General features: G+C 35.5%; 5 protein-coding genes across 7 annotated transcripts; 3 read left to right on the top strand and 2 right to left on the bottom strand.

Moving 5' to 3' along the window:
• The first annotated feature begins 41 nt into the window (after positions 1-41).
• On the top strand, positions 42-2,330 carry LOC126670153 (CRS2-associated factor 2, mitochondrial). Of its 2 annotated transcripts, none has more exons than XM_050363824.1 (6): positions 42-699; positions 956-1,083; positions 1,165-1,390; positions 1,510-1,637; positions 1,742-1,857; positions 1,953-2,330. In XM_050363824.1, exons 1-5 carry the CDS (start codon positions 198-200, stop codon positions 1,847-1,849), a joined length of 1,092 nt encoding a protein of 363 aa, XP_050219781.1. In that variant the 5' UTR covers positions 42-197; the 3' UTR covers positions 1,850-1,857; positions 1,953-2,330. The 2 variants fall into 2 exon arrangements, with proteins under 2 accessions (XP_050219781.1, XP_050219780.1); XM_050363823.1 differs by having other exon boundaries at positions 1,940-2,330.
• Positions 2,331-2,622: 292 nt separating this feature from the next.
• Positions 2,623-5,257, bottom strand: LOC126667982 (purple acid phosphatase 18). The gene is made up of 5 exons (XM_050361143.2): positions 5,018-5,257; positions 4,149-4,817; positions 3,452-3,640; positions 3,288-3,376; positions 2,623-3,159 (listed from the first exon to the last, which is right to left on the bottom strand). Exons 1-5 carry the CDS (start codon positions 5,147-5,149, stop codon positions 2,940-2,942), a joined length of 1,299 nt encoding a protein of 432 aa, XP_050217100.1. The 5' UTR covers positions 5,150-5,257; the 3' UTR covers positions 2,623-2,939.
• Positions 5,258-5,547: 290 nt separating this feature from the next.
• LOC126667981 (probable disease resistance protein At4g27220) lies at positions 5,548-12,150 on the top strand. Of its 2 annotated transcripts, none has more exons than XM_050361141.2 (6): positions 5,548-5,711; positions 6,520-9,898; positions 10,170-10,667; positions 11,042-11,179; positions 11,672-11,822; positions 11,929-12,150. In XM_050361141.2, exons 2-6 carry the CDS (start codon positions 6,569-6,571, stop codon positions 11,934-11,936), a joined length of 4,125 nt encoding a protein of 1,374 aa, XP_050217098.1. In that variant the 5' UTR covers positions 5,548-5,711; positions 6,520-6,568; the 3' UTR covers positions 11,937-12,150. The 2 variants fall into 2 exon arrangements, with proteins under 2 accessions (XP_050217098.1, XP_055960559.1); XM_056104584.1 differs by having other exon boundaries at positions 5,625-5,711; positions 6,523-9,898.
• Positions 12,151-14,229: 2,079 nt separating this feature from the next.
• LOC126670252 (uncharacterized) lies at positions 14,230-15,332 on the bottom strand. Its single transcript, XM_050363940.2, has 2 exons — positions 14,970-15,332; positions 14,230-14,604 (listed from the first exon to the last, which is right to left on the bottom strand). Exon 2 carries the CDS (start codon positions 14,599-14,601, stop codon positions 14,236-14,238), a length of 366 nt encoding a protein of 121 aa, XP_050219897.1. The 5' UTR covers positions 14,602-14,604; positions 14,970-15,332; the 3' UTR covers positions 14,230-14,235.
• A 446-nt stretch (positions 15,333-15,778) lies between these two features.
• LOC126667382 (polyadenylate-binding protein RBP45C) lies at positions 15,779-20,227 on the top strand. The gene is made up of 7 exons (XM_050360337.2): positions 15,779-16,192; positions 16,481-16,952; positions 19,018-19,082; positions 19,160-19,290; positions 19,380-19,476; positions 19,573-19,767; positions 19,909-20,227. The coding sequence occupies exons 1-7, from the start codon at positions 15,911-15,913 to the stop codon at positions 19,909-19,911; spliced, it is 1,245 nt and encodes a 414-aa protein (XP_050216294.1). The 5' UTR covers positions 15,779-15,910; the 3' UTR covers positions 19,912-20,227.
• Positions 20,228-20,814: the final 587 nt, after the last annotated feature.

Here is a 20,814-nt window from a genome sequence, read left to right as displayed (position 1 = left end):
ATAGTCGTTTTCAATCAAACATAACGGGGCCATTTTGCATAAAAGAACAGAAATTTGAGATACAATGTCAATATTCTTTTTGAAATTGTATTCTTCCAAATTAATTCTGCCCTTTAATGGTTCATATATGTAGCTCTCTTTTTTAAATTCAGGAGTTCATTGCTTACTCTCTTTGGTTTTTTTCTAACACTAACCAAATGCCAGTAAAGTTTATTTCTTTGCTTCATAAAACCCTAACCCAAAACCCCAAATATTTACAATTCAATTATTTCACTTATTTCTTTAATCATACACTCTCTCAAGACCCATATGATCCACCTTTTACTCTCAAGTCCAAACCCGCAAAATCCAAACTGAAGACGAAAAAGGCGCCAATAGAACTACCAGACTCGGATGATAATGACCCGAAACTCCCGTTGAAATCGGACCTTCCTTTTGATTTCAGATACTCGTATTCAGAATCCAATCCAGCCATTGAGCCAATTGGGTATCGGGAACCGAAACGGTTTTCGCCGTTCGGACCGGGTCGGCTCGATAGGAAATGGACGGGTACTGCTGCTCCGGTTCAGGCGGAGGTGGATATGGAAAGAAGAATGGAGGAGAGGAGTCGGATTCTTGGTGATCCACTCACGGAAGAGGAGGTGGAGGAGCTTGTGGAGCGGTACAGGCACAGTGATTGTTCTAGGCAAATTAATTTAGGTAAATTCTTATCGTTTGTTTTGTGTATATAAAATGGATTCTATTTAGTCAGTTCATTTTGTTTTTGTAAGTGTATAAGCTGTTAATTCTTAAATCATTTTAGTTAAAAAATAAGTTATTTTGAAAGAAATGAAATCATCTAACTGCAACATACATCACAAAAAACAAATGAAATTTGTTCGGTGACAAGCAAATGGTGTTTCTGATGTCGGAAATCGGATGTTCACGGGTCTTGATGGTTCCTTTTTTATGTTAGGGAAGGGGGGAGTTACTCACAACATGTTGGATGATATTCACAATCACTGGAAGAGAGCCGAAGCTGTGAGGATCAAATGTTTGGGAGTGCCAACTCTTGATATGGATAATGTGTGCTTCCACCTTGAGGTGTGTGGCTTATTACGATTGATTTTCTAGTTTCTGTACGAGTTTTTGGAGATTAATTCTGATGTGGTTGGTGATGTCTAGGATAAATCTGGTGGGAAGATTATTTACAGGCATATCAATGTCCTTCTTGTATACCGTGGTCGAAACTATGATCCCAAGAACCGGCCTGTTATTCCAACCATGCTGTGGAAGCCTTATGCTCCGATATATCCAAAGCTTGTTAAGAATGTAGCTGATGGTCTAACGTTTGAAGAAACAAAAGAGATGAGAAATAGAGGGTTAACTTCTCCGGCACTAATGAAACTCAGTAAGCTATTTGAAATCTTAATATTTGGATAAAACTGCTGCTTCTCATTCTTCATATTATAATAACTGTTGAATTTGTCAAGAATTGGGAATTTTCTGAATGGGGCAACTTCTATTCAGCCAGGAATGGTGTGTATGTGAATGTCGTGGAGAGATTGAGGGAGGCCTTTGAGACTGAAGAAGTTGTGAGACTAGACTGCACATATACTGGCTCCAGTGACTGTAAACAGATTGGTGTAAAGTTAAAGGTGTGTCAAAAAGAAAATGTTTTCATATGCTTATCTTAGTCATTGATTTTCTGGACGGGACTTATTTGTTCTAATTTTTGCGCTATTTTTCTTCTCAAATTTAGGATTTGGTTCCTTGTGTTCCTCTTTTATTCAAGGATGAGCAGATTATACTCTGGAGAGGCAAAAGAGATCAGAACCAGGATCCAGTCGCCGCCTTGATGAACCCTTAGATACTTGGGTATGCTATAACATTGACAAAATAGGTTTGCTGCTAGACAATTTTAGAGTTCATCTGTTACCATAGTTTATGTGCTGTCTAGCTCCGACGTGCAGTTAAACGATGCTGGTGGATTGAGTCGAGCCATGCTTTGAAACGCATCATTGTAAGACAAAGTTGACAGTATTCATCCTTTGCCATGTCCCCATGTTTGCTTTTCCAAACGAGACGAGAAGGTCCAGTTACGGCATCCCTTGTGGAATTTCTGTGCTTATATAGAGAATTTACCTGCTTTCCTCCATGTTACTCGACACGAGGTCGTCCTAGGTTAGGGAGCATTTCGGAAAAAATGTCCCTGCCAGCTAATAATATCTACATCATGTTAAAAATTATTATACTCTTTGCTAGTAAATCAAATGTGTTGATCTTGTATCATTGTAGAACATAATTATTGACATTTCAAGATTTACTAATATATTTAGCAAATTTTAATATATTTAGTTTTTTCAATTTTTTTAGTCCTAAACAGAAAAAGTGAACCAAAGATGATAGCAACCGAACCTAATTTATTAATTCGGTTTGAATTAAAAAAAATTGTTTGGTTAGGTTTTTGCTCATTCCTCTTCATCAGTTGAAATTGAAAGAAAATCCCATCTTTGAAGGTGAACAATGGTTTCTTAAAGCTATATCTGAAACATAAGGAAAATAAATGGAGAAACATCAATTTTTCTCTTTTAGTAAAGGAGAAGGGAATAAGATGAACGTGGGCAAGAATATCATACTAAATGGACCAAACTGAAAATCTCATTTTTATAAGAGTTCTCTTACAATAAAATACAAGTACACATACAAATACAGCAAGCTTTCGTATCTTCAGAGCAAAACAAAAGGGTGACAACAGACGGGCCTGTAACAGACCGTAAGTCAGACAGCATGTATTTGCTACTAAGGTTTACAGAAAAGTAGGGACTTCTAGCAGTCCACTATATCTATGAGTAACTATCATGACTGATATAGCAATGAAAATATTTACACCAGCTGATCTGCATCCTAGAGTGTTGTTTGATCCGCATCTAGTAAAGCGAAAACCGTGCATGGCCACTCTAAGGTCCCATAAGAATCTTTCTTAGTTCATGTCTCTTTTCAGCAATGCATCCTGAACTGACCAAAGATGTTATCCAGACCTGATCAGACCTAACAGGTTCGTCATCATCATTTCTGTGCCAAGTCCAGAAGGCATGAGTTGAGTTGGCTAATTTGAGCTCACCATGGCCGAAACTTGCCTCGCGGAAGACTGACCACTCTGGCTGTGGACTCACGTATCTGTCGAGGCATAAAAGGTTCAAAGAGTAAGCTATACTGACGAAAATATTAGTAAGACAATTTTTCTTATATGAAATGTCTAATTACAATTTTAAATTCAATCTTCAAACCCAAAACTTAGAACTTACTTTTGTGCTAAACCTTCTCGGTTTCCTCCATCCCCAATTGTTATATGAACAGCACCACATGGATCCGACCTTCCACCGTTTACACGTTTCTGTCAAACAGATCACCAGATAAAATAAGACGAATTCTTAGAAAATTAATGAGAAGAATAAGTTCTGAACCATACTGTGCGTTCATAAGCATGCACATGCCCAGTTAGCACTATATCCACACTAGCAGCATAAAGCAATGGCTCCATTGCTGCCATCATGTCATCGCCTTCACCTCGATGCGCCTTGTTACTATTGTACCATGGCACATGGAATAATACAAGCAGCCAAGGAGTTCTTTTCCGGTCCACCGTAGCAAGATCCGCCTACATTTAAATGGTGATAAGAAAAAAAATTCATTAATGTGTATCAAATGAAACTTGCTACCCCTAAATAACAAGACGAAAAGAAAAATCACAATAAGATCTCACAACCTACGTATGTGTTCACAACAGAACACCAGAACTACACATGATATCTAGCATTCACAATTAATTGTCCCGAAAAAATATTACTTTAGGGACTAAAAAATTAGAAAATAATGCGCCAAATGTAGCACATATCGTTAAAATTCCAGTCCCTATGCAACTAACAAAACTTATAAACCCAACCACACAGGTGCAAACGACTTTGTTCCCAAATGCCCTCTGAGAGCTTATCAAACATGTTTGTTAATATATGCTAATTTATTATAAGACCATCAAATCAAATCATTCACACATGATATGTGAAAACGCCTAAAATTCTCTGATCCACTCATTCAACTTAATCTTTCGTAACATTTTCTAAATTTTGCTGTAGAGAACAATTCAAAGAGAGAAGGAAACAACTAACCTTGAGCCAGTTATATTGATCTGAATACTCATCATAATCCGTATACGAACCAAGCATAATCACATGGGCCCCTGCAACTTCAAAAGAATAATAAAGATTTGAACTCGAACCACTCTCCTTAAAGGGCATCTTCCACCTAGAATTATAAGACTGAAACCCGTCCATAAAGAACGGTATGATTTCCTTCTCATGGTTCCCTTCAGTCACCATCCACGGCCTCGCACTAGCAAGCGGCTCAACCAATTGACTGAACGTATCCCATTTCCGTTGCATATAATCAGCATAGGAAAGATCTCCAGGAAGCAAATGCACATCATATTTACATTTATCGATATGATCTAAAGTCGATTTAGTCCATCCCGTTTGGCCTAAATCACCAGCCACAGCAAAAGTTATAGGTAGTTCAGCTGGAGGAGTCTTCAGCTGGAATTCAGAGCCCTGTCCTCCACATTTATAAAAATAAACCGTGTCGGGTTCCAACGGCCCGATGACAGTGTGATGAATCTTCCCTGAACTATAAAACAAATAAGTATAAGAAGTGCTCTCTCCTTGAGATACAGCACTGTATCTTCCAGGTAAAGTTCCATATTGAACAGTTGATTGTGCAGATTTATCATCAGTCACCCATGAGATTCGCATATGCTTATCCCCAGCTAAAGAAATATGCACCTGCAAATTTTTTTCCCAAGAAAGTACAAATTGGCACAATTGAATCAGATCATATACCTAATTCGAACCAGAATTTGGAAAAAAAACAAGACCCAGATCGGATCATGGTAAAAGAAAACAACTTTATAAACAGAATGATGAACCCAGATAGGAAAACAAGAGAATAAAGAAAAAAAGCAATGAAATTGAGAAAGAAAAACCTGTTGGGGATGAGAGGGGTGCTTGAAACTCCATGGAAGACGCAAGGTTTTACGAGGAGGGGGTCTGATATAATCAGCAGTGACAGTAAAAATATTGAGCAGAAAAAGAATGAGGATTAATTTTGATTCCATTAATCAGTATTTGGTGTTGCAGCAAAAAGAAGAAAGTGGAATAAATGAGATTGGTGGTAAATTTATGTGATTTTTGCAATTGGCGGTGACTGTTTGAAGTTAGTGATTAGCTGCTTTAACTTTTGACTTTGTTGTCCTTATTTCACACATAATCCCATGGTGGATTTTTCATAATGTCCAAATGGGCAAAATTGAGTCACAAATGGGCAAAATTCATATTTGCCCCTTGTATCTTGTTGATTTATTCATTGAATCCCTACATAAATGTATTTTTTCCTATTTGTGACTCAATACAGTTTAGGGATAAAATTGAAAGCTTCTTGTTTATAAGTTTTTAGGTGAATAGACTACAAAAAATTGATAGGTTGACCTGGTTTTTGTCTTGTTTCGCAATTAATTAATTTGGGAGCACATGCTCCTAAATCCAGAAATAAAAAATGACTCTTCAGTGGACTTCAAGTCACACTCAAGACTGGCATATAGCTACTGCCCTTTTGTTTCTTTAGATTTTCATTTTCATTCATCAACTGCAGATCACCATCAACTTTCTCCTTCACTACAGGTACGTACGTGCAGCACAAGCTACTTATTTTTGGCCGTCTGTTCTTCATTTTTGATTATATATAGAATCAATTTGATGTCTAGGGTTTTGCTTGTTTCATTTTGTCAATTTAGCTGTAATGCACAGTCTACTGTATGCTTCTTAATCTGACTTCGTACTGCAAATCTGTTCAATGTATGCAGCACATTTGAGTAACTGTAGCCATTTAGTGATAGTTCGAATCACCTAGTTAATGAATCAATGGGAGAAGTTTGAATCTCTATACAGAAGTATACAGAGTTTTAATTCTTTTCCTTTTGGATACTGCATTTTAACTTTCATGTTTAATTTTGAAAAATGTGGCTGTATATGAATATCTTTGAATATACTCCACATCAGTCGCATCACATGCTATTTGGAATTAATAGTCTTAACCATGCACCAAATGCATTCTGAAGTTCTAACAATTTTTTTATCAATAATCACTATTACTATTTTAGGAATATTCCTCTCAAATAGCTATATTAGCAAAAATAACTTTGGAATTTCATTAAAAACTCAGCGTTGAACGCAAAAATGAAGTCTGGTAAACAAAAAGAGAAAAATAAATAATCAAAGTTTAGTACCTTTTTGAAAAAACGTAGTTGGATAATCATAGCAGGTTTGTTAACAATAGGATATGATTCTGGTTTCATCAAAAGCTTGGGTAATTTCAGATTAACAAGACTTTAAGACATATCGTAGTCATTCACATTCACTTGAAATTATTTTACCAGTGATTTAGCATTTTGCCCATTCTTGGTTCTCACATGATAGTCTACTGTTGCAGCAGAAGAATTCACATTCTTTATACGGGTTGCAGCATCTGATTAAGGGAAATGGCTGAGAATATTGGTATCTCCATCGGTTCTAAGATCGCAGAAATTTTGGTGGAGCCAGTGGTTTGCCAGCTTCGATATGCATTCTGTTTTAACAACTTTGTGAAAGACCTCAAGAAGCAGGAGAAGAAACTGTCTCTGACACATAATCGGGTGCGGAATGATATTGATGCTTCCATAAGAAACACAGAAGACATTGAAAAAGATGTGGAGGCATGGGTGGAAGATTCACGCAAAGCTATTGAAGTTGTTAGGTACTTGGAACTCGAAATAGAGAAAGAAAAAAGGTGCTTCATCAGTTGGTGTCCTAATTGGATTTGGCAATACCGTCTTAGCAGAAAAATTGCTAAGAGGACAACTAATCTCATCGAGCTGCAAGACAAGGGAAAGTTTCAGCGAGTCTCCTATCATTCTACTCTCCCGTGCATAGAATTATTATCCAAGGATTTTATGCCATCTTTATCAGCACAACAAGCATTGAAACAGATTATGGAAGCGCTCAGAGACAACGATGTCCGCATGATAGGATTGCACGGAATGGGTGGTGTGGGCAAAACCACCTTGGTGAAAGAAGTAGGCAAGCAAGCTAATGAATTGAAGCTTTTTGATAAAGTTCTGATGCTTGTGGTGTCACAGGCTCAAGACATTATACAGTTACAAGATCAGTTGGCAGACAAGCTGTTTTTGTATATGCCAGAGAAGACAAAAGAGGGACGAGCAAACAGAATATGGAAAAGATTGAAGCAAGAGAAGAAGATTCTGATAATCTTAGATGACATATGGAAATATCTTGACTTGAAAGATATAGGGATCCCATTTGATGATGATCAGAATGGTCTCAAAATTCTTCTCACAACACGTCTTCAACATGTATGTACTTCTATGGAATGTCAAAAGGAGATTCCACTCCATGTCTTAACAGATGATGAAGCGTGGGCCTTATTCAAAAAGAATGCAGGTTTACCTGATGAATCCTCTACCTTGACCAGCGTGGCAATAGAAGTGGCAAAAGAATGCAAGGGTTTGCCTATAGCTATTGTGACACTGGGAAGGGCTTTAAGAGGTAAAAGTTTTGAAGGGTGGCAATTAGCATCTCGAAAACTTAAAGCGTCGAGACTTACGGACATTCGAGATGTTAACAAAGATGAAAATGCTTATACTTGTCTGAGATTGAGTTTTGATTATTTGCAGCGAAAAGAAACCAAGTTCTGTTTTTTGATGTGCTCTTTGTTTCCTGAAGATTATGAAATTCCTATTGAGCAGTTGGTCGGATATGCAGTTGGTTTGGGACTGTATGAAGATGCTTGTTCTATTGAAGAGACAAGGAGTGAAGTGTTTGAATCAATCTGTGACCTCAAAGCTTCGTGTATGCTATTAGAAACAGAGAAGGAAGAACATGTAAAAATGCATGACATTATTCGTGATTTTGCTTTATGGATTGGATCCAGTGTGGAGAGTGGATTTATGGTGAGATCTGGCAATGTGTTGGAGGAGCAGTTAAGGACAGAAAGTCTGAAGAAGTATACAGCTATTTCTCTCATGGACAGCAATGTAAGACAACTTGCTGATGGTCTGAATTGTCCAGAGCTTAAAGTACTGTTATTGGGTCGAAAAGGTGCAAAATTTATGGTAGAAGAAGATTCCAGTGATACAGAAGAAGATACTACTAACGGGAATGAAGCTTATGTCAATGTTCCAAGTACATGTTTCAGTGGAATGAAAGAACTTAAAGTCTTATCTTTAACCCATGGGATAATATCCATACATTCACTTGAATATGTAACGAACCTTCAGACACTAGGGCTGAAAAATTGCAAGATCAACTGTCTCACATCACTGCAAAAGTTAAAGAGTCTTCAGATTCTTAACCTCCATGGTTCTTCTATTAAAGAATTGCCTGAGGAAATCGGTGAACTAAGTGATTTAAGGTTAATGGATTTAACCTGTTGTGAGAAACTAGAAAGGATTCTGCCGAACACAATTCGGAGGTTGTCAAAACTTGAAGAATTATACATAGGAGTCTCCAGCTTTAGGAAATGGCAGATTGAAGAGACAAGCAACCAGACAATCAATGCTAGTTTGATGGAGCTGAATTCACTGTCACATTTGGCTGTGTTATGGCTGTATGTCACAAAAGATCACATTCCTGTGGACTTTGCTTTCCCCAATTTGAATAGATATCGTATCCAAATAAATCATGGTATAATCGATGATGAATATCCATCAAGACCTGGAAATCCAACCTCTAGATCCATCGACTTCTTTCCTTGCAGTGTCTCCATAGTGAATTCATGTAAGGAGTTGTTTTTGAATGCTTATGATCTTCGTTTGGACGGCAATGCCGAATGTTTCCAAAACATCATTCCAGACATAGATCAGAAGGGCTTTAATCAACTCATTAGTCTCAACTTTTTCTTATGCGACTTGGACTGCCTCATCAGCACGACGAACCAGCAAGTACCACCAGCTGCATTCAGTAATTTACAGCAGATACACTTGGGAAAAACTAGTCTGAAAGAAATATGTGACGGTGAGCCACCACAGAAATTTCTAGAGAAACTACAAACACTTGAGATTTTTGTATCCTATGGGTTGACTATCATATTTCCAGCTAAGTTGTGGCGAGCATTGCAAAATCTGGAAAAAGTAGTAGTTCATTATTGTGAAAGTTTACAAGAGGCATTCCAGCTTGATGAACTTGATGGAACCAAGAAGGAATTGCTATCACGATTACTGACCCTCAAGTTGGAACATCTACCAGAACTGGAGTATATTTGGAAGGGTCCCACTCACCATGTAAACCTCAAAAGTCTGACTTATTTAAAGTTGGATGGTTGCAATAGGCTGACATCTATTTTCTCACCATGGCTTGCTCATACTTTGGTGCAACTAGAAACAATTGATATTAGCCATTGCAAACAACTTGAGCATATTATTGCAGAAAAGGATGACGAGGGACAAGAAACATTATCAAGTTCTCACATGGAATCACTCAGCCTGAGGAAACTAAAAACACTCAAAATACATGGGTGTGATGAATTAGAATATGTCTTTCCAATGTCGTTTGCAAAAGAGCTTTTCTACCTAGAAGAGATCTACATAGCAAGTGTGGCTGAATTAAAGCAATTTTTTGGCAAAAGAGAAAATGGCACGGCTTCCGTACCTGAGAATGATAACCTGCTCTGCCAATCAGAAGAAAAATCTTTGATGACTGGTTACTTCAGCTCAGGAAATTGCTCCGCGGTATTACCGTATTTGCAACATGTTGAATTTAAGGGATGTCCCAAGTTTTCTATGGACTCTATCATCAAAATACCTACTCCTCATAAGGTAATGAAGTACTCTTCATCATTTTCAGCCTAAATTATGGAAGCAAGAGACTTCAGTTTATATAAAAACAGTCCTCTCTTCATTTTAGTTTCCTGCTTTTTCTAATTCATTTCATGTCTGTTGGTTGCTTTCTGTACTGTCTGCATTTATTGAAGTCTCGGAGAGATATAGATAACTGTGCACACTCATCAGAAACAGAAAAACTGAAGCATTATCAAATGACCTTTCCTGCATATAGACTTCAATAAGTGAGTTTGCATCTCTTATGCAGGCTTCAACATGTTCAGCTGCGATTTCTGAAGGCAGGCAGCTGAAAACCTTAACAATAACGGGATGCGCAGAATTGGAGCACGTAATTGTTCAGGATAATGATAATAGGGATCATGTTTCATTACGGTGTCATTTTCAAGTTGTATGCTTCTCTAATTTGCTCCACATTAGGGTCTACCGATGCATTAGATTGAAAAAACTCTTCCCCATTACAATCTCTGAAGGTCTTCCTTGCCTAAAATATTTTGAACTAATAGAAGCGGGTCAGCTGGGTGAAGTTTTTGAAGGTAATGAAGAAGCAGACAATGACGAAAAAGAGATACTGATGGCAAAGCTGGTGAGGTTAACTATGAAAGAACTGCCAAGTCTTACCAATTTCTGTCCAAGAGGTTATCATTTTGTATTTCCTTGTCTAGAAACATTGACAGTGGAAGGATGTCCCCTGATAACAACGAGTTTTAAGGTTGCATCAAATTGTTCTGTTCATGCAACAACGGAGGTACTATAGCTTGTTTCCTTTGTATATTTCTTTTAATTGCTATACCTGCTGCTAATAATGACATTAATGAAGATATATGTGTTGCATAGAAACTTCTCAACTTTTACGTTTTGGTTGTTTCATTTTCGTCTCTCAAAATGCTTTTGAAACTCCAAAACTCTATATTTGTAATCTAATCTCATTTTCCATTTCGGTATTTCCCATTTCAAAAGTTTCCATTTCAGTGCAAAGTAGTTAATAACATGCTGGAAAGACCTGCATTAGTGTGACATACAACATTAGATCTAAATTAATGCGGCCAGTCCATATTATCATTTTTCTCTCGTTTCTTTACCTATATAACATATATACAACTGCTCTTGCTTATGATGCAGAAACCTCAAGTAGTTGAGCAAGACATGGCAATTACTGCTGATGCAGCTTTGAGGAATGCCAATGACGGCATTAACTGGAAACGATGTGAGCAGAATACTGGATTACTTCCATATGTGGAAGATGAAGACAGACTAAAGGTATCAGAAACGAGACAAATAAATGGTTTCATTTTCATCAAAGACAATTACGTGTGTGAAAGGTTTAACTTAGTTCAGTAAAGTATAAAACCAAACCATTCTATAAAGATAAAGTAATTTGTTTGGTTAACCAAAGTTTGCAATTTTCTTCGAATTGGTTCCATTTATTTCGGTTAATATATAAAATTACAAATAGAATTAGATTTATATGTGTATATATATATTTACATAACTAAACTATATATGTACTGTTTACATATATGCATATTAATTAGAATGGAGATGTTTTTGAAGTTCAGTTTCTCTCTCAGTTTAGTTAATCAATGGTAGAGAAACCAAATCAAAATTGAAAACCAAAATTTCTACCATACAAATCTCAACTAGTTTTTTTTAACTATTTTAACCGAATCAAAATAAAATTTGGTTCTGATTAAGTTTGGTTACAAAAAACTGTTAAATTTCTATGTCATGCATATTTTAATTCATTTTCAGGTTGTCCAAGTAGTTGAGAATTCAAGTAACAGCGTGATCGAATCCACAAACCATGTTACAAAGAAGAAGAAAAGGGTGAAAAGGGGAGAGCAATCTGACGAGCAAGATGATGATTCGCGTCATCGGCAGATGGGATGTTGCCTAACCAGAGGTATTGCTTGCTGTTCTATGTTAAAATCTTTTTACTTCTGCTTTTAGCTATTCACCTTAATGGAATGTTTTTCTGATCTATAGGTGTATCTGTGATATTCATGCAGGTGGCTAATTTATTGTAATGCTCTCTAAATTTTTCGTAGTTACATTGCTCTGAAACTTGTCGACTCCAACGTCTTAGCGTTTCCGAAATGTTATAAATATGATTTTTCTATTTTGCATTCGAACGTTTTCTGTGCAATATATTGTAATGTTTGCATTTTGTAAAAACTGCTGTGCTTATGTTTGGCACAATCTTTATGATTCATGTTTCAAGCTTCTGAAAACATTTATATGTTTTGCCATATGTGCAGAATGAACAGGTTCTTGCCTGCAGCTTCAGTAAAAATGTTGTTGGTTATTAAGGAATCAATGACTCTAAACATATGTTTTTAATAAATTAATGTTTTTATAAGATGGTTAATATTTGTAAACTTCTGTAAGTGCTTCATTTTCTCATGATTTTAGCACCAACCCACAGCTAACTAAACTTTGGTGCATGTTGATCTTTTAATCGGTATTAGTTACTATTGTAAGTGATTAAATATTATCCTTTTCTATGATAATAACTTAATCAGTGTTTTCAAAACCTAATATGTAGCCGAACCGGTGAGGCCACCGGTTTTATGTTCAACCGGTGAATTAATTATACATAAAACTAAATTTTGGACATGATTTATGGTCTAACTGGTTGAACCGGAGTAAATACCGATTCAACTGTTGATTCAGTTTGGTTCAATTGGTCCAATCTGAGCTGGACCAAATTTTCGAGTTTTAAGGTTAATTTGACCAGAATTCCAAATTTTAGAGTTGATATAGAAACTTGCATATATACTGTTTTTAACAATATGTCTTTTTTAACAATATGTCTTTTAAGAAATAAAATCATATTTGTCAATGTATACATAATATATTATTTAATATGGAATTCTATATGTAATAAATATTTTTCAATATATTATTTACAGCAAGTTTTCATTTTTAAAAAAATATATATAGTAACCTTCATATTTAAGAGAAAACCACAAAAATATTACTATTTAAATAAGAGTTTACAAAAATACACACCAAATCAAAAATTTACATTCATGACAAAATAAGGAGAAACTTTACATTTTCTACCCAACCACTAAATAAGAGACACATGGCACACTCAAAACCAAAAAAAAAGTCAAAAACGTGTTAAAAATAGTCAAAACGCGTCAGAAAAGCGTCTGACGTGCGTCTGCCACGCGTCAGTCACGCATCAGCGCGTGTCAACATGTAAAAAAAATAAAAAAATGTATCATCTATGTATCTGATACGTATCTGCTATGTATCTGAACTGTGTCACTGATTCATTTTCTCATATTTTAAAAAGCAAAAACAAATAAATAAATAAATAAATATATGTGTGTGTATATATATACACACACATATTATTTTATGTACTATTTATGTGTATCTGAGGTGTATGTATAATATATTTTAAATTCAAAGATATATGTATCACATGCTTTAAAAACGCATAAATTACGTTACAAAAAAGTATATATATTATATATTATGTATTAAAAATATATGTATCTATCATATATAAATTATGTATAAATTGTTTCTAATATGTATTTAAAAAATGTGTCTTCCTATTAAATATTTGATGCTTGCTCCGTCCTTTTATTTTTTCATGTTGCACGAGATTTTGCTTTTTAGTTCAATTTATAATGTATTTACGATGTATCGGCCATATATTTACAGTGTATAGCAAGATATAGATGATGCATCGGTAATGTATTAAAATTTTATTATTAATTTTTATCCTCTATATCTATGATGTATCGATGGTGTATTTGTGATGTATCAGTAATATATTATGATGTATCAATAATGTATCAGTCATGACATTTTAAAATGTATTTCGTTAAAATAATTCAAAAAAATTAAACATGTATCATCGATGTATCTGCTATGTATCGGAAATGTATCATCCATGTATCACTAATATACACATGTATCGTTCATTTTGAAATTTATTTTGTTGAAAATAATCCTTCTGAGTTTGAGATAGATTCTAAAAAATTTAATCAATGGTGTATCTATAAAATTCATTTTGTTGAAATAATAATAAAAAAAACATGTATCTACAATGTAAGAATGGTGTATTTTATGTTGTATCGACAATTTATCTACAATGTATCGGTGGTGTATATATACGATGTATACATCATGAATGTATCTAATATGTATAATAATGTATATGCAATAAATTAAACCAATAACTATATAATACTTTCACTAAAATATATTAAAAATTCAAAATATAGAATCTTCTACAATTTTTATATTGCATAGAATCAGATTTTAACAATTGTTTAATTACATCTCGAAACATATCACATACATCTCGGATACATTTCCGATACATCTCTAGAATATAATTCAACACCCAAATTTTGATCTAGTTGTATAACATCTAAAATAGAATCTAACCCATGTGAACCCTTACTCCCATGCATCTCCAGTAAAGAAGACGCCCCATTATTAACTTCGAAGTCTTCAAGACTCATTTCCTCACCCCTATCATCCAAATGAACAGTCCCATTTTTTTTACCAGCTAAATCATTAACATTAGAATCAACTTCCTTCCCATTTGGAGAAACCTTAATTCCATTTTCTTGAGAACCTTTAACATGAGAGGCTTTGGAAAGTGGGTCTTCAGAAAGACTAGGAGTTTCAAGTGGGGTTTTAACTTGTTTCATTTCCTGATAAAAAAAATTCAGAATAAAATTTGCAACAACACCATCATTATTCAATACACAACAGCTAGTAAGTTGTAATTTAAAGTAAACTAAGATTAAAAAGAAGAACAAAGCCACTAAAAATTTGGAAATTTTGAGCTAGCAGTGCAACATACAAGTAAAAAGAATTGAAAACAGATATTTAAAAAGAGAGAAAAATACCTAAAACAAGATTAGTGTTTTGAAATCTAGAGCCCCATTTTTTTGTCGTAATTCAAAGAAATAAAATTTTCCCGGGTATAAGTCCTCTAATTCACTGGAAACTAAAATCAATTTAACATTTGACAAAACTAAAAATCAATTTAACTGAGTGTATTAAAAAGACTGACCGAGCAGCAGCGTTCAAGAAATCACAGAGGAAAACAGAAAGACGTTAACAGTGTACGAGGACGAAGCCCATGACGACGACGGAGAGGAATCAAGTGACGAAGATAGGAGTAATCGGCATCGCCATCACGACAGAGGCAGGAGCGAGTGTCACCGACGGCAGTGACAGAGAGAGAGAGATTGAATGACACGAAGAAAGAGGGCCGATAGAAAAAAACTAGACACCGTCAATGGCAGACGAGAGAGGAACAGTGAAGTTAGAGATAGGCATTGTTGACATTTTTGGTTTATGAGGATGGAGACGTGGCAGCTTAAGAAGAAATGGTTATAGAAAGTAATAATTAATCCAACTAAGGTATTAAATGTGAAACACATTTGATAAAAGGGAAAAGTTTGAAATGTGTTGGTATTTGAGTAAAATAGTACCGCTTTATTAATTATTCTGTAATTTTCTCCATATTTAATACATGTATTATAGAATTTAATTATGAAAGTCAAATTATAAGCTATGTATTTATGAAATATGAATGGATGATTATTCTCTAAAAACTCCAATCAAAATTTTAAATTTAGTCTTGGTTTCGTACTCATAGCTAATGAATAAGCTAATCGATCACATCGGTTTTACTTGATTTAAATTTTGATAAATTAAAATTTTAGTAGGTAGGTTTTGGCCGATTTCAAACCAAACCGATGCACAGGCCTAGCTCATCAGCATTGAGGACCATGAAGCCCAATCTAATACAGGCCCAGCCCAAAAACAAGCTCTAGTTTATCCACTATAAAACCCTCCCTACACGCAGCGGAGTACTTCCTTTCTTTCGTTACCCTTATTATAAGGTCAGGGATTAGGGAACAAACATTATAACAAAATCCCTAATTTTCATTCCGTTTTCTTCAGATCCGCCCATCGATTAACCTAATCCCCAATCCGGTCAACATCATGATGCAGCAACCGGGAGCAGGAGCCGGCGGTGTACCGCAACAAGCAGCATCAGCAGATCAGCAGCAACAGTGGATGATGATGCAGCAGCAGCAATCGCAGCCTGTTCCGCCGCCTGCTGGATGGACCCCACCCCCCGTCCCTCCTCCGGCGCAATACGGCGCTGTTGCCGCTGGGGCATCTCAGGGCAGTGAGAACGATATTAAATCGCTTTGGATTGGTGATTTGCAGCCCTGGATGGATGAAAATTATATTTTCAATATCTTCGCCGCCACCGGAGAGGTATATAATAATTTACCCTTTAGCTAAATAAATTTTGAATTTAAATTATGTTTGAGATTTGAATATTTTTGTACAGAATTTGTGGAAATTTTTGTTTTATTTTTTATTTTTTTGTTGTACTGTTTTGCATTTAATTTCTTAATTAACTAAATGAAACACTAAATGTGTAGCCTTTTTGAATACTCATTTGCTAAAAAAATTAGGGTTTGGTTGTATTATAGGGCAGTATATTTGGAATTAGCATTTGTAGAATTTCAATTCATGTTGCTTTGTTGGTGTCTTTGACAGATTGCATCAGCTAAGGTTATTAGAAATAAGCAGACAGGCCTGCCCGAGGGCTATGGTTTCATAGAGTTTGCTTCTCGTACAGCAGCAGAAAGGATTTTGCAGACATATAATGGTGCTCAGATGCCTAATAGTGAGCAGATTTTTCGGCTAAACTGGGCTACTCTTGCGGCTGGTGAAAGGCGTCAAGATGACGGTCCAGATTATACTGTTTTTGTTGGAGATTTAGCTCCTGATGTTACTGATTATTTATTGCAAGAAACTTTCAGAGCTGTTTACCCATCTGTAAAAGGTGCAAAAGTTGTCACTGATAGGCTTACAGGACGTACTAAGGGATATGGGTTTGTGAGATTTGGTGATGAAAATGAACAAAGGAGAGCTATGGTTGAAATGAATGGACAGTATTGTTCTACTAGGGCTATGCGAATTGGTCCGGCTGCTACAAAGAAGCCTGCAGTTCAGCAATTTCAGAAAGGTATGTAACGTTTCATTGGATATTGTTGAATTGGCTGTTGTTTTTTTGATTTGTATATCGTAAAATCTGCATCTCTGCACTGGTTAGTTGAATACTTGTATTACTTTGTTTATATGTTTTATTTGAATTGATATTGTCCAAACCGTGTTCTTAATTTGATGTCCTTTCAGTTTCGCTCTTGAAGATAGATGGAGTTTGAAGTGTCATTTCCTTCCAATAATTTCCTTTCTAAACTTGGGCACATTTAATTTAATTAATTAAAACATGCATAATCTTATATAAAACTCATGTTGTCTTAAAGCAGGACACCAAGAGGCTCTCATTATGGGGGGCCTGGAACTGATTTCAGATGAAATGATTCCACTTAAATGCGTGGCCTCATTTTAGGTCAGTTGTTTTGATTACGTCGAAAGTTACTTAAATTTATAAGTGGCATTTTGCTACTTCCAAAGAATTACCTTTCCAGTTCCTTATATTTCAAATTTTACCATTCAAGTACTTTCTTTCTTTCCAAAGAATTTTTTACTTTATTTCCTTTCCTTGAATTCCATAAGTTATGTTTATCAAGTCAAGCCCGCTGCTTCATTTCTTCATGTTTCAGTTACTTTGCACATTTCACTTACAGCCAACACCTTCTTTACATTATCAATTTTATTTTATATTTCTTTAAAAGAGGTGAGCTATGGATGCTTGTTCCAAATGCTTGAAAGCTCATTGAATTGAGAAATACAGAAATCATTCTACGTGACTGGCCAATATTTTGATTGCCCGTCATAGATTTGGTGTCACATAGTCTTGTTTTACAATGCACTTACTTTCCTGTAGCTTAAGTTGCGACGTGGACCTTAAGTTTCAGTTTGTAATATTTTCAAATCCATCTGCCCGAGTGAGGATCATTTCACCAGGATATATTTAGTAGTGTCACAAAATGGATTATATAGTCCATGATATAAATTAAAAGGAAATTAGATGGCCATTCTATTTATGCTGTTCAGGTTCAAAATGGAATAACATATTAAGTAGATGGCTCGGCAATGGTTGCTAATATCTGGTACAACTATAGGATGTGATGCTGAAGGTGAAGGGGATAAAATTGGCTGCAATGCACTGCATATATATGCACAAATATTATTGGTGATGATAATATGTCGATGAAAATGTAGTCTTGGTAGGTACTATGGCTTGCATTTGTAATGCGTTGAAGGTGAGTGTTGGTAGTAGCTAATGCAGTGGTAGAAGTGATGATGACATTATGCGTAGAAGTAGAAGTGTAGAAGATTGAATATGGCAGTGTAATGATGACTACTTCATTTTCATGTGCACTAGACATGAGATCCTTAATATCATGGTGATCCCTTGGTGTAGAGTTACTATTTTTCGTACTTTTCCAACAAAATAATGCAGCGGGAATAGCATTGACGTTGAGATAGCATAACAGGTGTTGTTATACATTCCTTTGACATACTTTTCATATATGCTGAGGGAAAAAAAGATCTTATTGGTATTTTCAAGTGTAATTACTGATTTTCATACTCATTCATTATTTGTTCATTTCTAAATTATTAGTAAGATGCTTTTACATCTTATCTTGGGATGGGAATGGGCCTCTTCCTTGTTCTAGTTCTTTACTTTCATGTTTCTTCTTTCTTGGTCCCCTTTACTCTTCCTATCTTTTTCACGTACTGCTACAAGTTTAGTCAATATACTTGTTTGATAGTTTGTTGTCTTTCATGCTTATTGCCTTATCCTTACGAGGTCCCAATCCAGATATATCTAGAACAATTTAACTTTACGAGGATCACATCCTGGCACTCGGATGGCCTTGTGTAGGTGAAATTACTGTGCTCGTCTGCTTATAAAGAGGTGTACTTTCGTGTTAATCGATAATTGATTTCTTCATGACTATTAAGTTTTAGAGCTTGTACATTTCACTTTGTTTTCTTCTTTGCTCCATTGAAGAACTTTCTTGAGCACCTTTGAAAATTGTACATGTATGTTTGTCCTTTTGTTTGTTATCCTATTTAATTTATGAATATTTTAGTTTACATATATTCCTGGTTTGCAGCACCCTTCCAGAGTACTCAAGGAACTCAAGGAAGCCAGGGAGAGAATGATCCCAATAATACCACAGTGGGTAGTTTGTTTTTCTGTTGACATGGGTTATGTCTTGCTCTAAGCAATTAATCTGTTACTCATCTTAAATGCAGATATTTGTGGGTGCCCTTGACCCAAGTGTTACAGATGATTATTTGAGACAAGTGTTCAGTAAATATGGTGAGCTTGTGCATGTGAAGATACCTGCTGGCAAGCGATGTGGATTTGTGCAGTTCGCTAACAGGTAATTAAGAAATAGTTTTCTGAAATAGTGCTGTTATACATGTTATATTTTGCTATTCTCATATGGTAATTTGCTTACTATGTATTCAGATCCTCTGCAGAGCAAGCTCTATTGAGCTTGAATGGAACACAGTTAGCAGGTCAAAGTATTCGTCTTTCATGGGGCCGCAGTCCTTCAAACAAGCAGGTTTTACTTCTAAACGCCTTAAATTAGTAAATAAATGTGTGAATGCATATTCCTGTATCTGGTAAGTTACCGATATGGCAATCTTGTTGTGTCCAGGCTCAGCCAGATCAAAGCCAGTGGAATGGTGGCGGTGGTGGATATTATGGGTATGCTGCTCAGGGATATGATGCATATGGATATGCACCTCCCCAAGACCCTAACATGTATTATGGTGGCTATCCTGGATATGGAAACTACCAGCAACCAGGTGCTTACCAACAGCCGCAGCAGGTTTACCAGCAGCCACAACAGGCAAGTTGCATATATCAAAGTTTACTATTTAATCCATAATTTGCTATCTATCGTAGGCCCTAAGTCTCTGTTAGGCACTGTTTTCTCTTTATTATGTTTTGGTTTTTGCATTAACACTCTGTATGTTTCTATCATCTGCAGTGATATATTCTGTTGCTAGATGAAACACGAAGACGGGGTCAATTCCTCGACATTATAAATTGAGGTTGCAGTTGTTTGCTCTACATGGGGTGTTGTATAATGCTCTTCTTGGTGTTTGGAACTAGGCTTCAAACCATTTTGTCTTTAGCCTTAGACTATAGATGACTAGTGTGTTTGAAGGCATAATCATGAACTTGCCAGATATTGGTGTTGTGCTGTTCAATGGATCTTCTTACTTTTTTTCTTCTATGTTATTTGTTTGTGCTTACTGTTGGTGTACTATGGATTTGCTATTTATGCTGATGTTTCATTTCTTAAATTATAAGTAATCCGTCTGCTTTACTTATTCATCCAGTTATGTCACATTTTAATTCTTGACTTATGCCAAAAATTGACGGGTGGCTCTTTTAAATGTCACATTCTATTTCTCTCATTAGCATTTTTATAAGTGCTCTAGGTTATATCACAAATGTAATGATTAGTTCAAGTTTAGAGTTTGTTTCTTAAAATTGCTCTAGGTTATCCGATATGGATTAAAATTCTCTTAAGTTCATTTCAACTTGAGGGGGTCAATTTCAACATCTACGCCATTCATTAATTTAGTTTGATCTGTGCTATTCATTTGGTAATGAATGGTGTGGATTCAATTAGCTCGAAGGAATCTCTATCCTATATCACAAATGGAATGTGCTTGATAGTTGATTCTAATATCAAAAAAATTATCCAATTGTAGAAGTCATCCTGTGTTTCTGTTCCAATTCAAATTTGTGATATTGCTTTAGTATATTTTAGAATGATTATAAATCTAAAATTTTGGAATTTCAGAAATATTTCTAAAAAGAAAAAATCAAATTGACTTCAATGTAAAATAAACATTCATCAGTCTTTACAGGTGCAGAGCCACTA

Source organism: Mercurialis annua, linkage group LG2 (genome assembly GCF_937616625.2).
Source record: "Mercurialis annua linkage group LG2, ddMerAnnu1.2, whole genome shotgun sequence".
Classification (NCBI taxonomy): Eukaryota; Viridiplantae; Streptophyta; class Magnoliopsida; order Malpighiales; family Euphorbiaceae; genus Mercurialis; species Mercurialis annua.
The sequence above is the reverse complement of the archived record's forward strand: the minus strand, read 5'-3'. Positions and strand labels throughout refer to the sequence as shown.

Coding starts and splice junctions, on each gene's coding strand:
- LOC126670153 (XM_050363824.1), top strand. CDS start 198: ATGCCAGTAAAGTTTATTTCTTTGCTTCATAAAACCCTAACCCAAAAC. Junction 1,084..1,164: donor ATGTGTGCTTCCACCTTGAG/GTGTGTGGCTTA, acceptor GGTGATGTCTAG/GATAAATCTGGTGGGAAGAT. Junction 1,638..1,741: donor AGATTGGTGTAAAGTTAAAG/GTGTGTCAAAAA, acceptor TCTCAAATTTAG/GATTTGGTTCCTTGTGTTCC.
- LOC126667982 (XM_050361143.2), bottom strand. CDS start 5,149: ATGGAATCAAAATTAATCCTCATTCTTTTTCTGCTCAATATTTTTACT. Junction 3,377..3,451: donor TGCATGCTTATGAACGCACA/GTATGGTTCAGA, acceptor TCTGTTTGACAG/AAACGTGTAAACGGTGGAAG. Junction 3,160..3,287: donor CGAGAAGGTTTAGCACAAAA/GTAAGTTCTAAG, acceptor ATGCCTCGACAG/ATACGTGAGTCCACAGCCAG.
- LOC126667981 (XM_050361141.2), top strand. CDS start 6,569: ATGGCTGAGAATATTGGTATCTCCATCGGTTCTAAGATCGCAGAAATT. Junction 10,668..11,041: donor CTGTTCATGCAACAACGGAG/GTACTATAGCTT, acceptor CTTATGATGCAG/AAACCTCAAGTAGTTGAGCA. Junction 11,180..11,671: donor AAGATGAAGACAGACTAAAG/GTATCAGAAACG, acceptor ATTCATTTTCAG/GTTGTCCAAGTAGTTGAGAA.
- LOC126670252 (XM_050363940.2), bottom strand. CDS start 14,601: ATGAAACAAGTTAAAACCCCACTTGAAACTCCTAGTCTTTCTGAAGAC.
- LOC126667382 (XM_050360337.2), top strand. CDS start 15,911: ATGATGCAGCAACCGGGAGCAGGAGCCGGCGGTGTACCGCAACAAGCA. Junction 19,291..19,379: donor TTTGTGCAGTTCGCTAACAG/GTAATTAAGAAA, acceptor CTATGTATTCAG/ATCCTCTGCAGAGCAAGCTC. Junction 19,477..19,572: donor GCAGTCCTTCAAACAAGCAG/GTTTTACTTCTA, acceptor TGTTGTGTCCAG/GCTCAGCCAGATCAAAGCCA.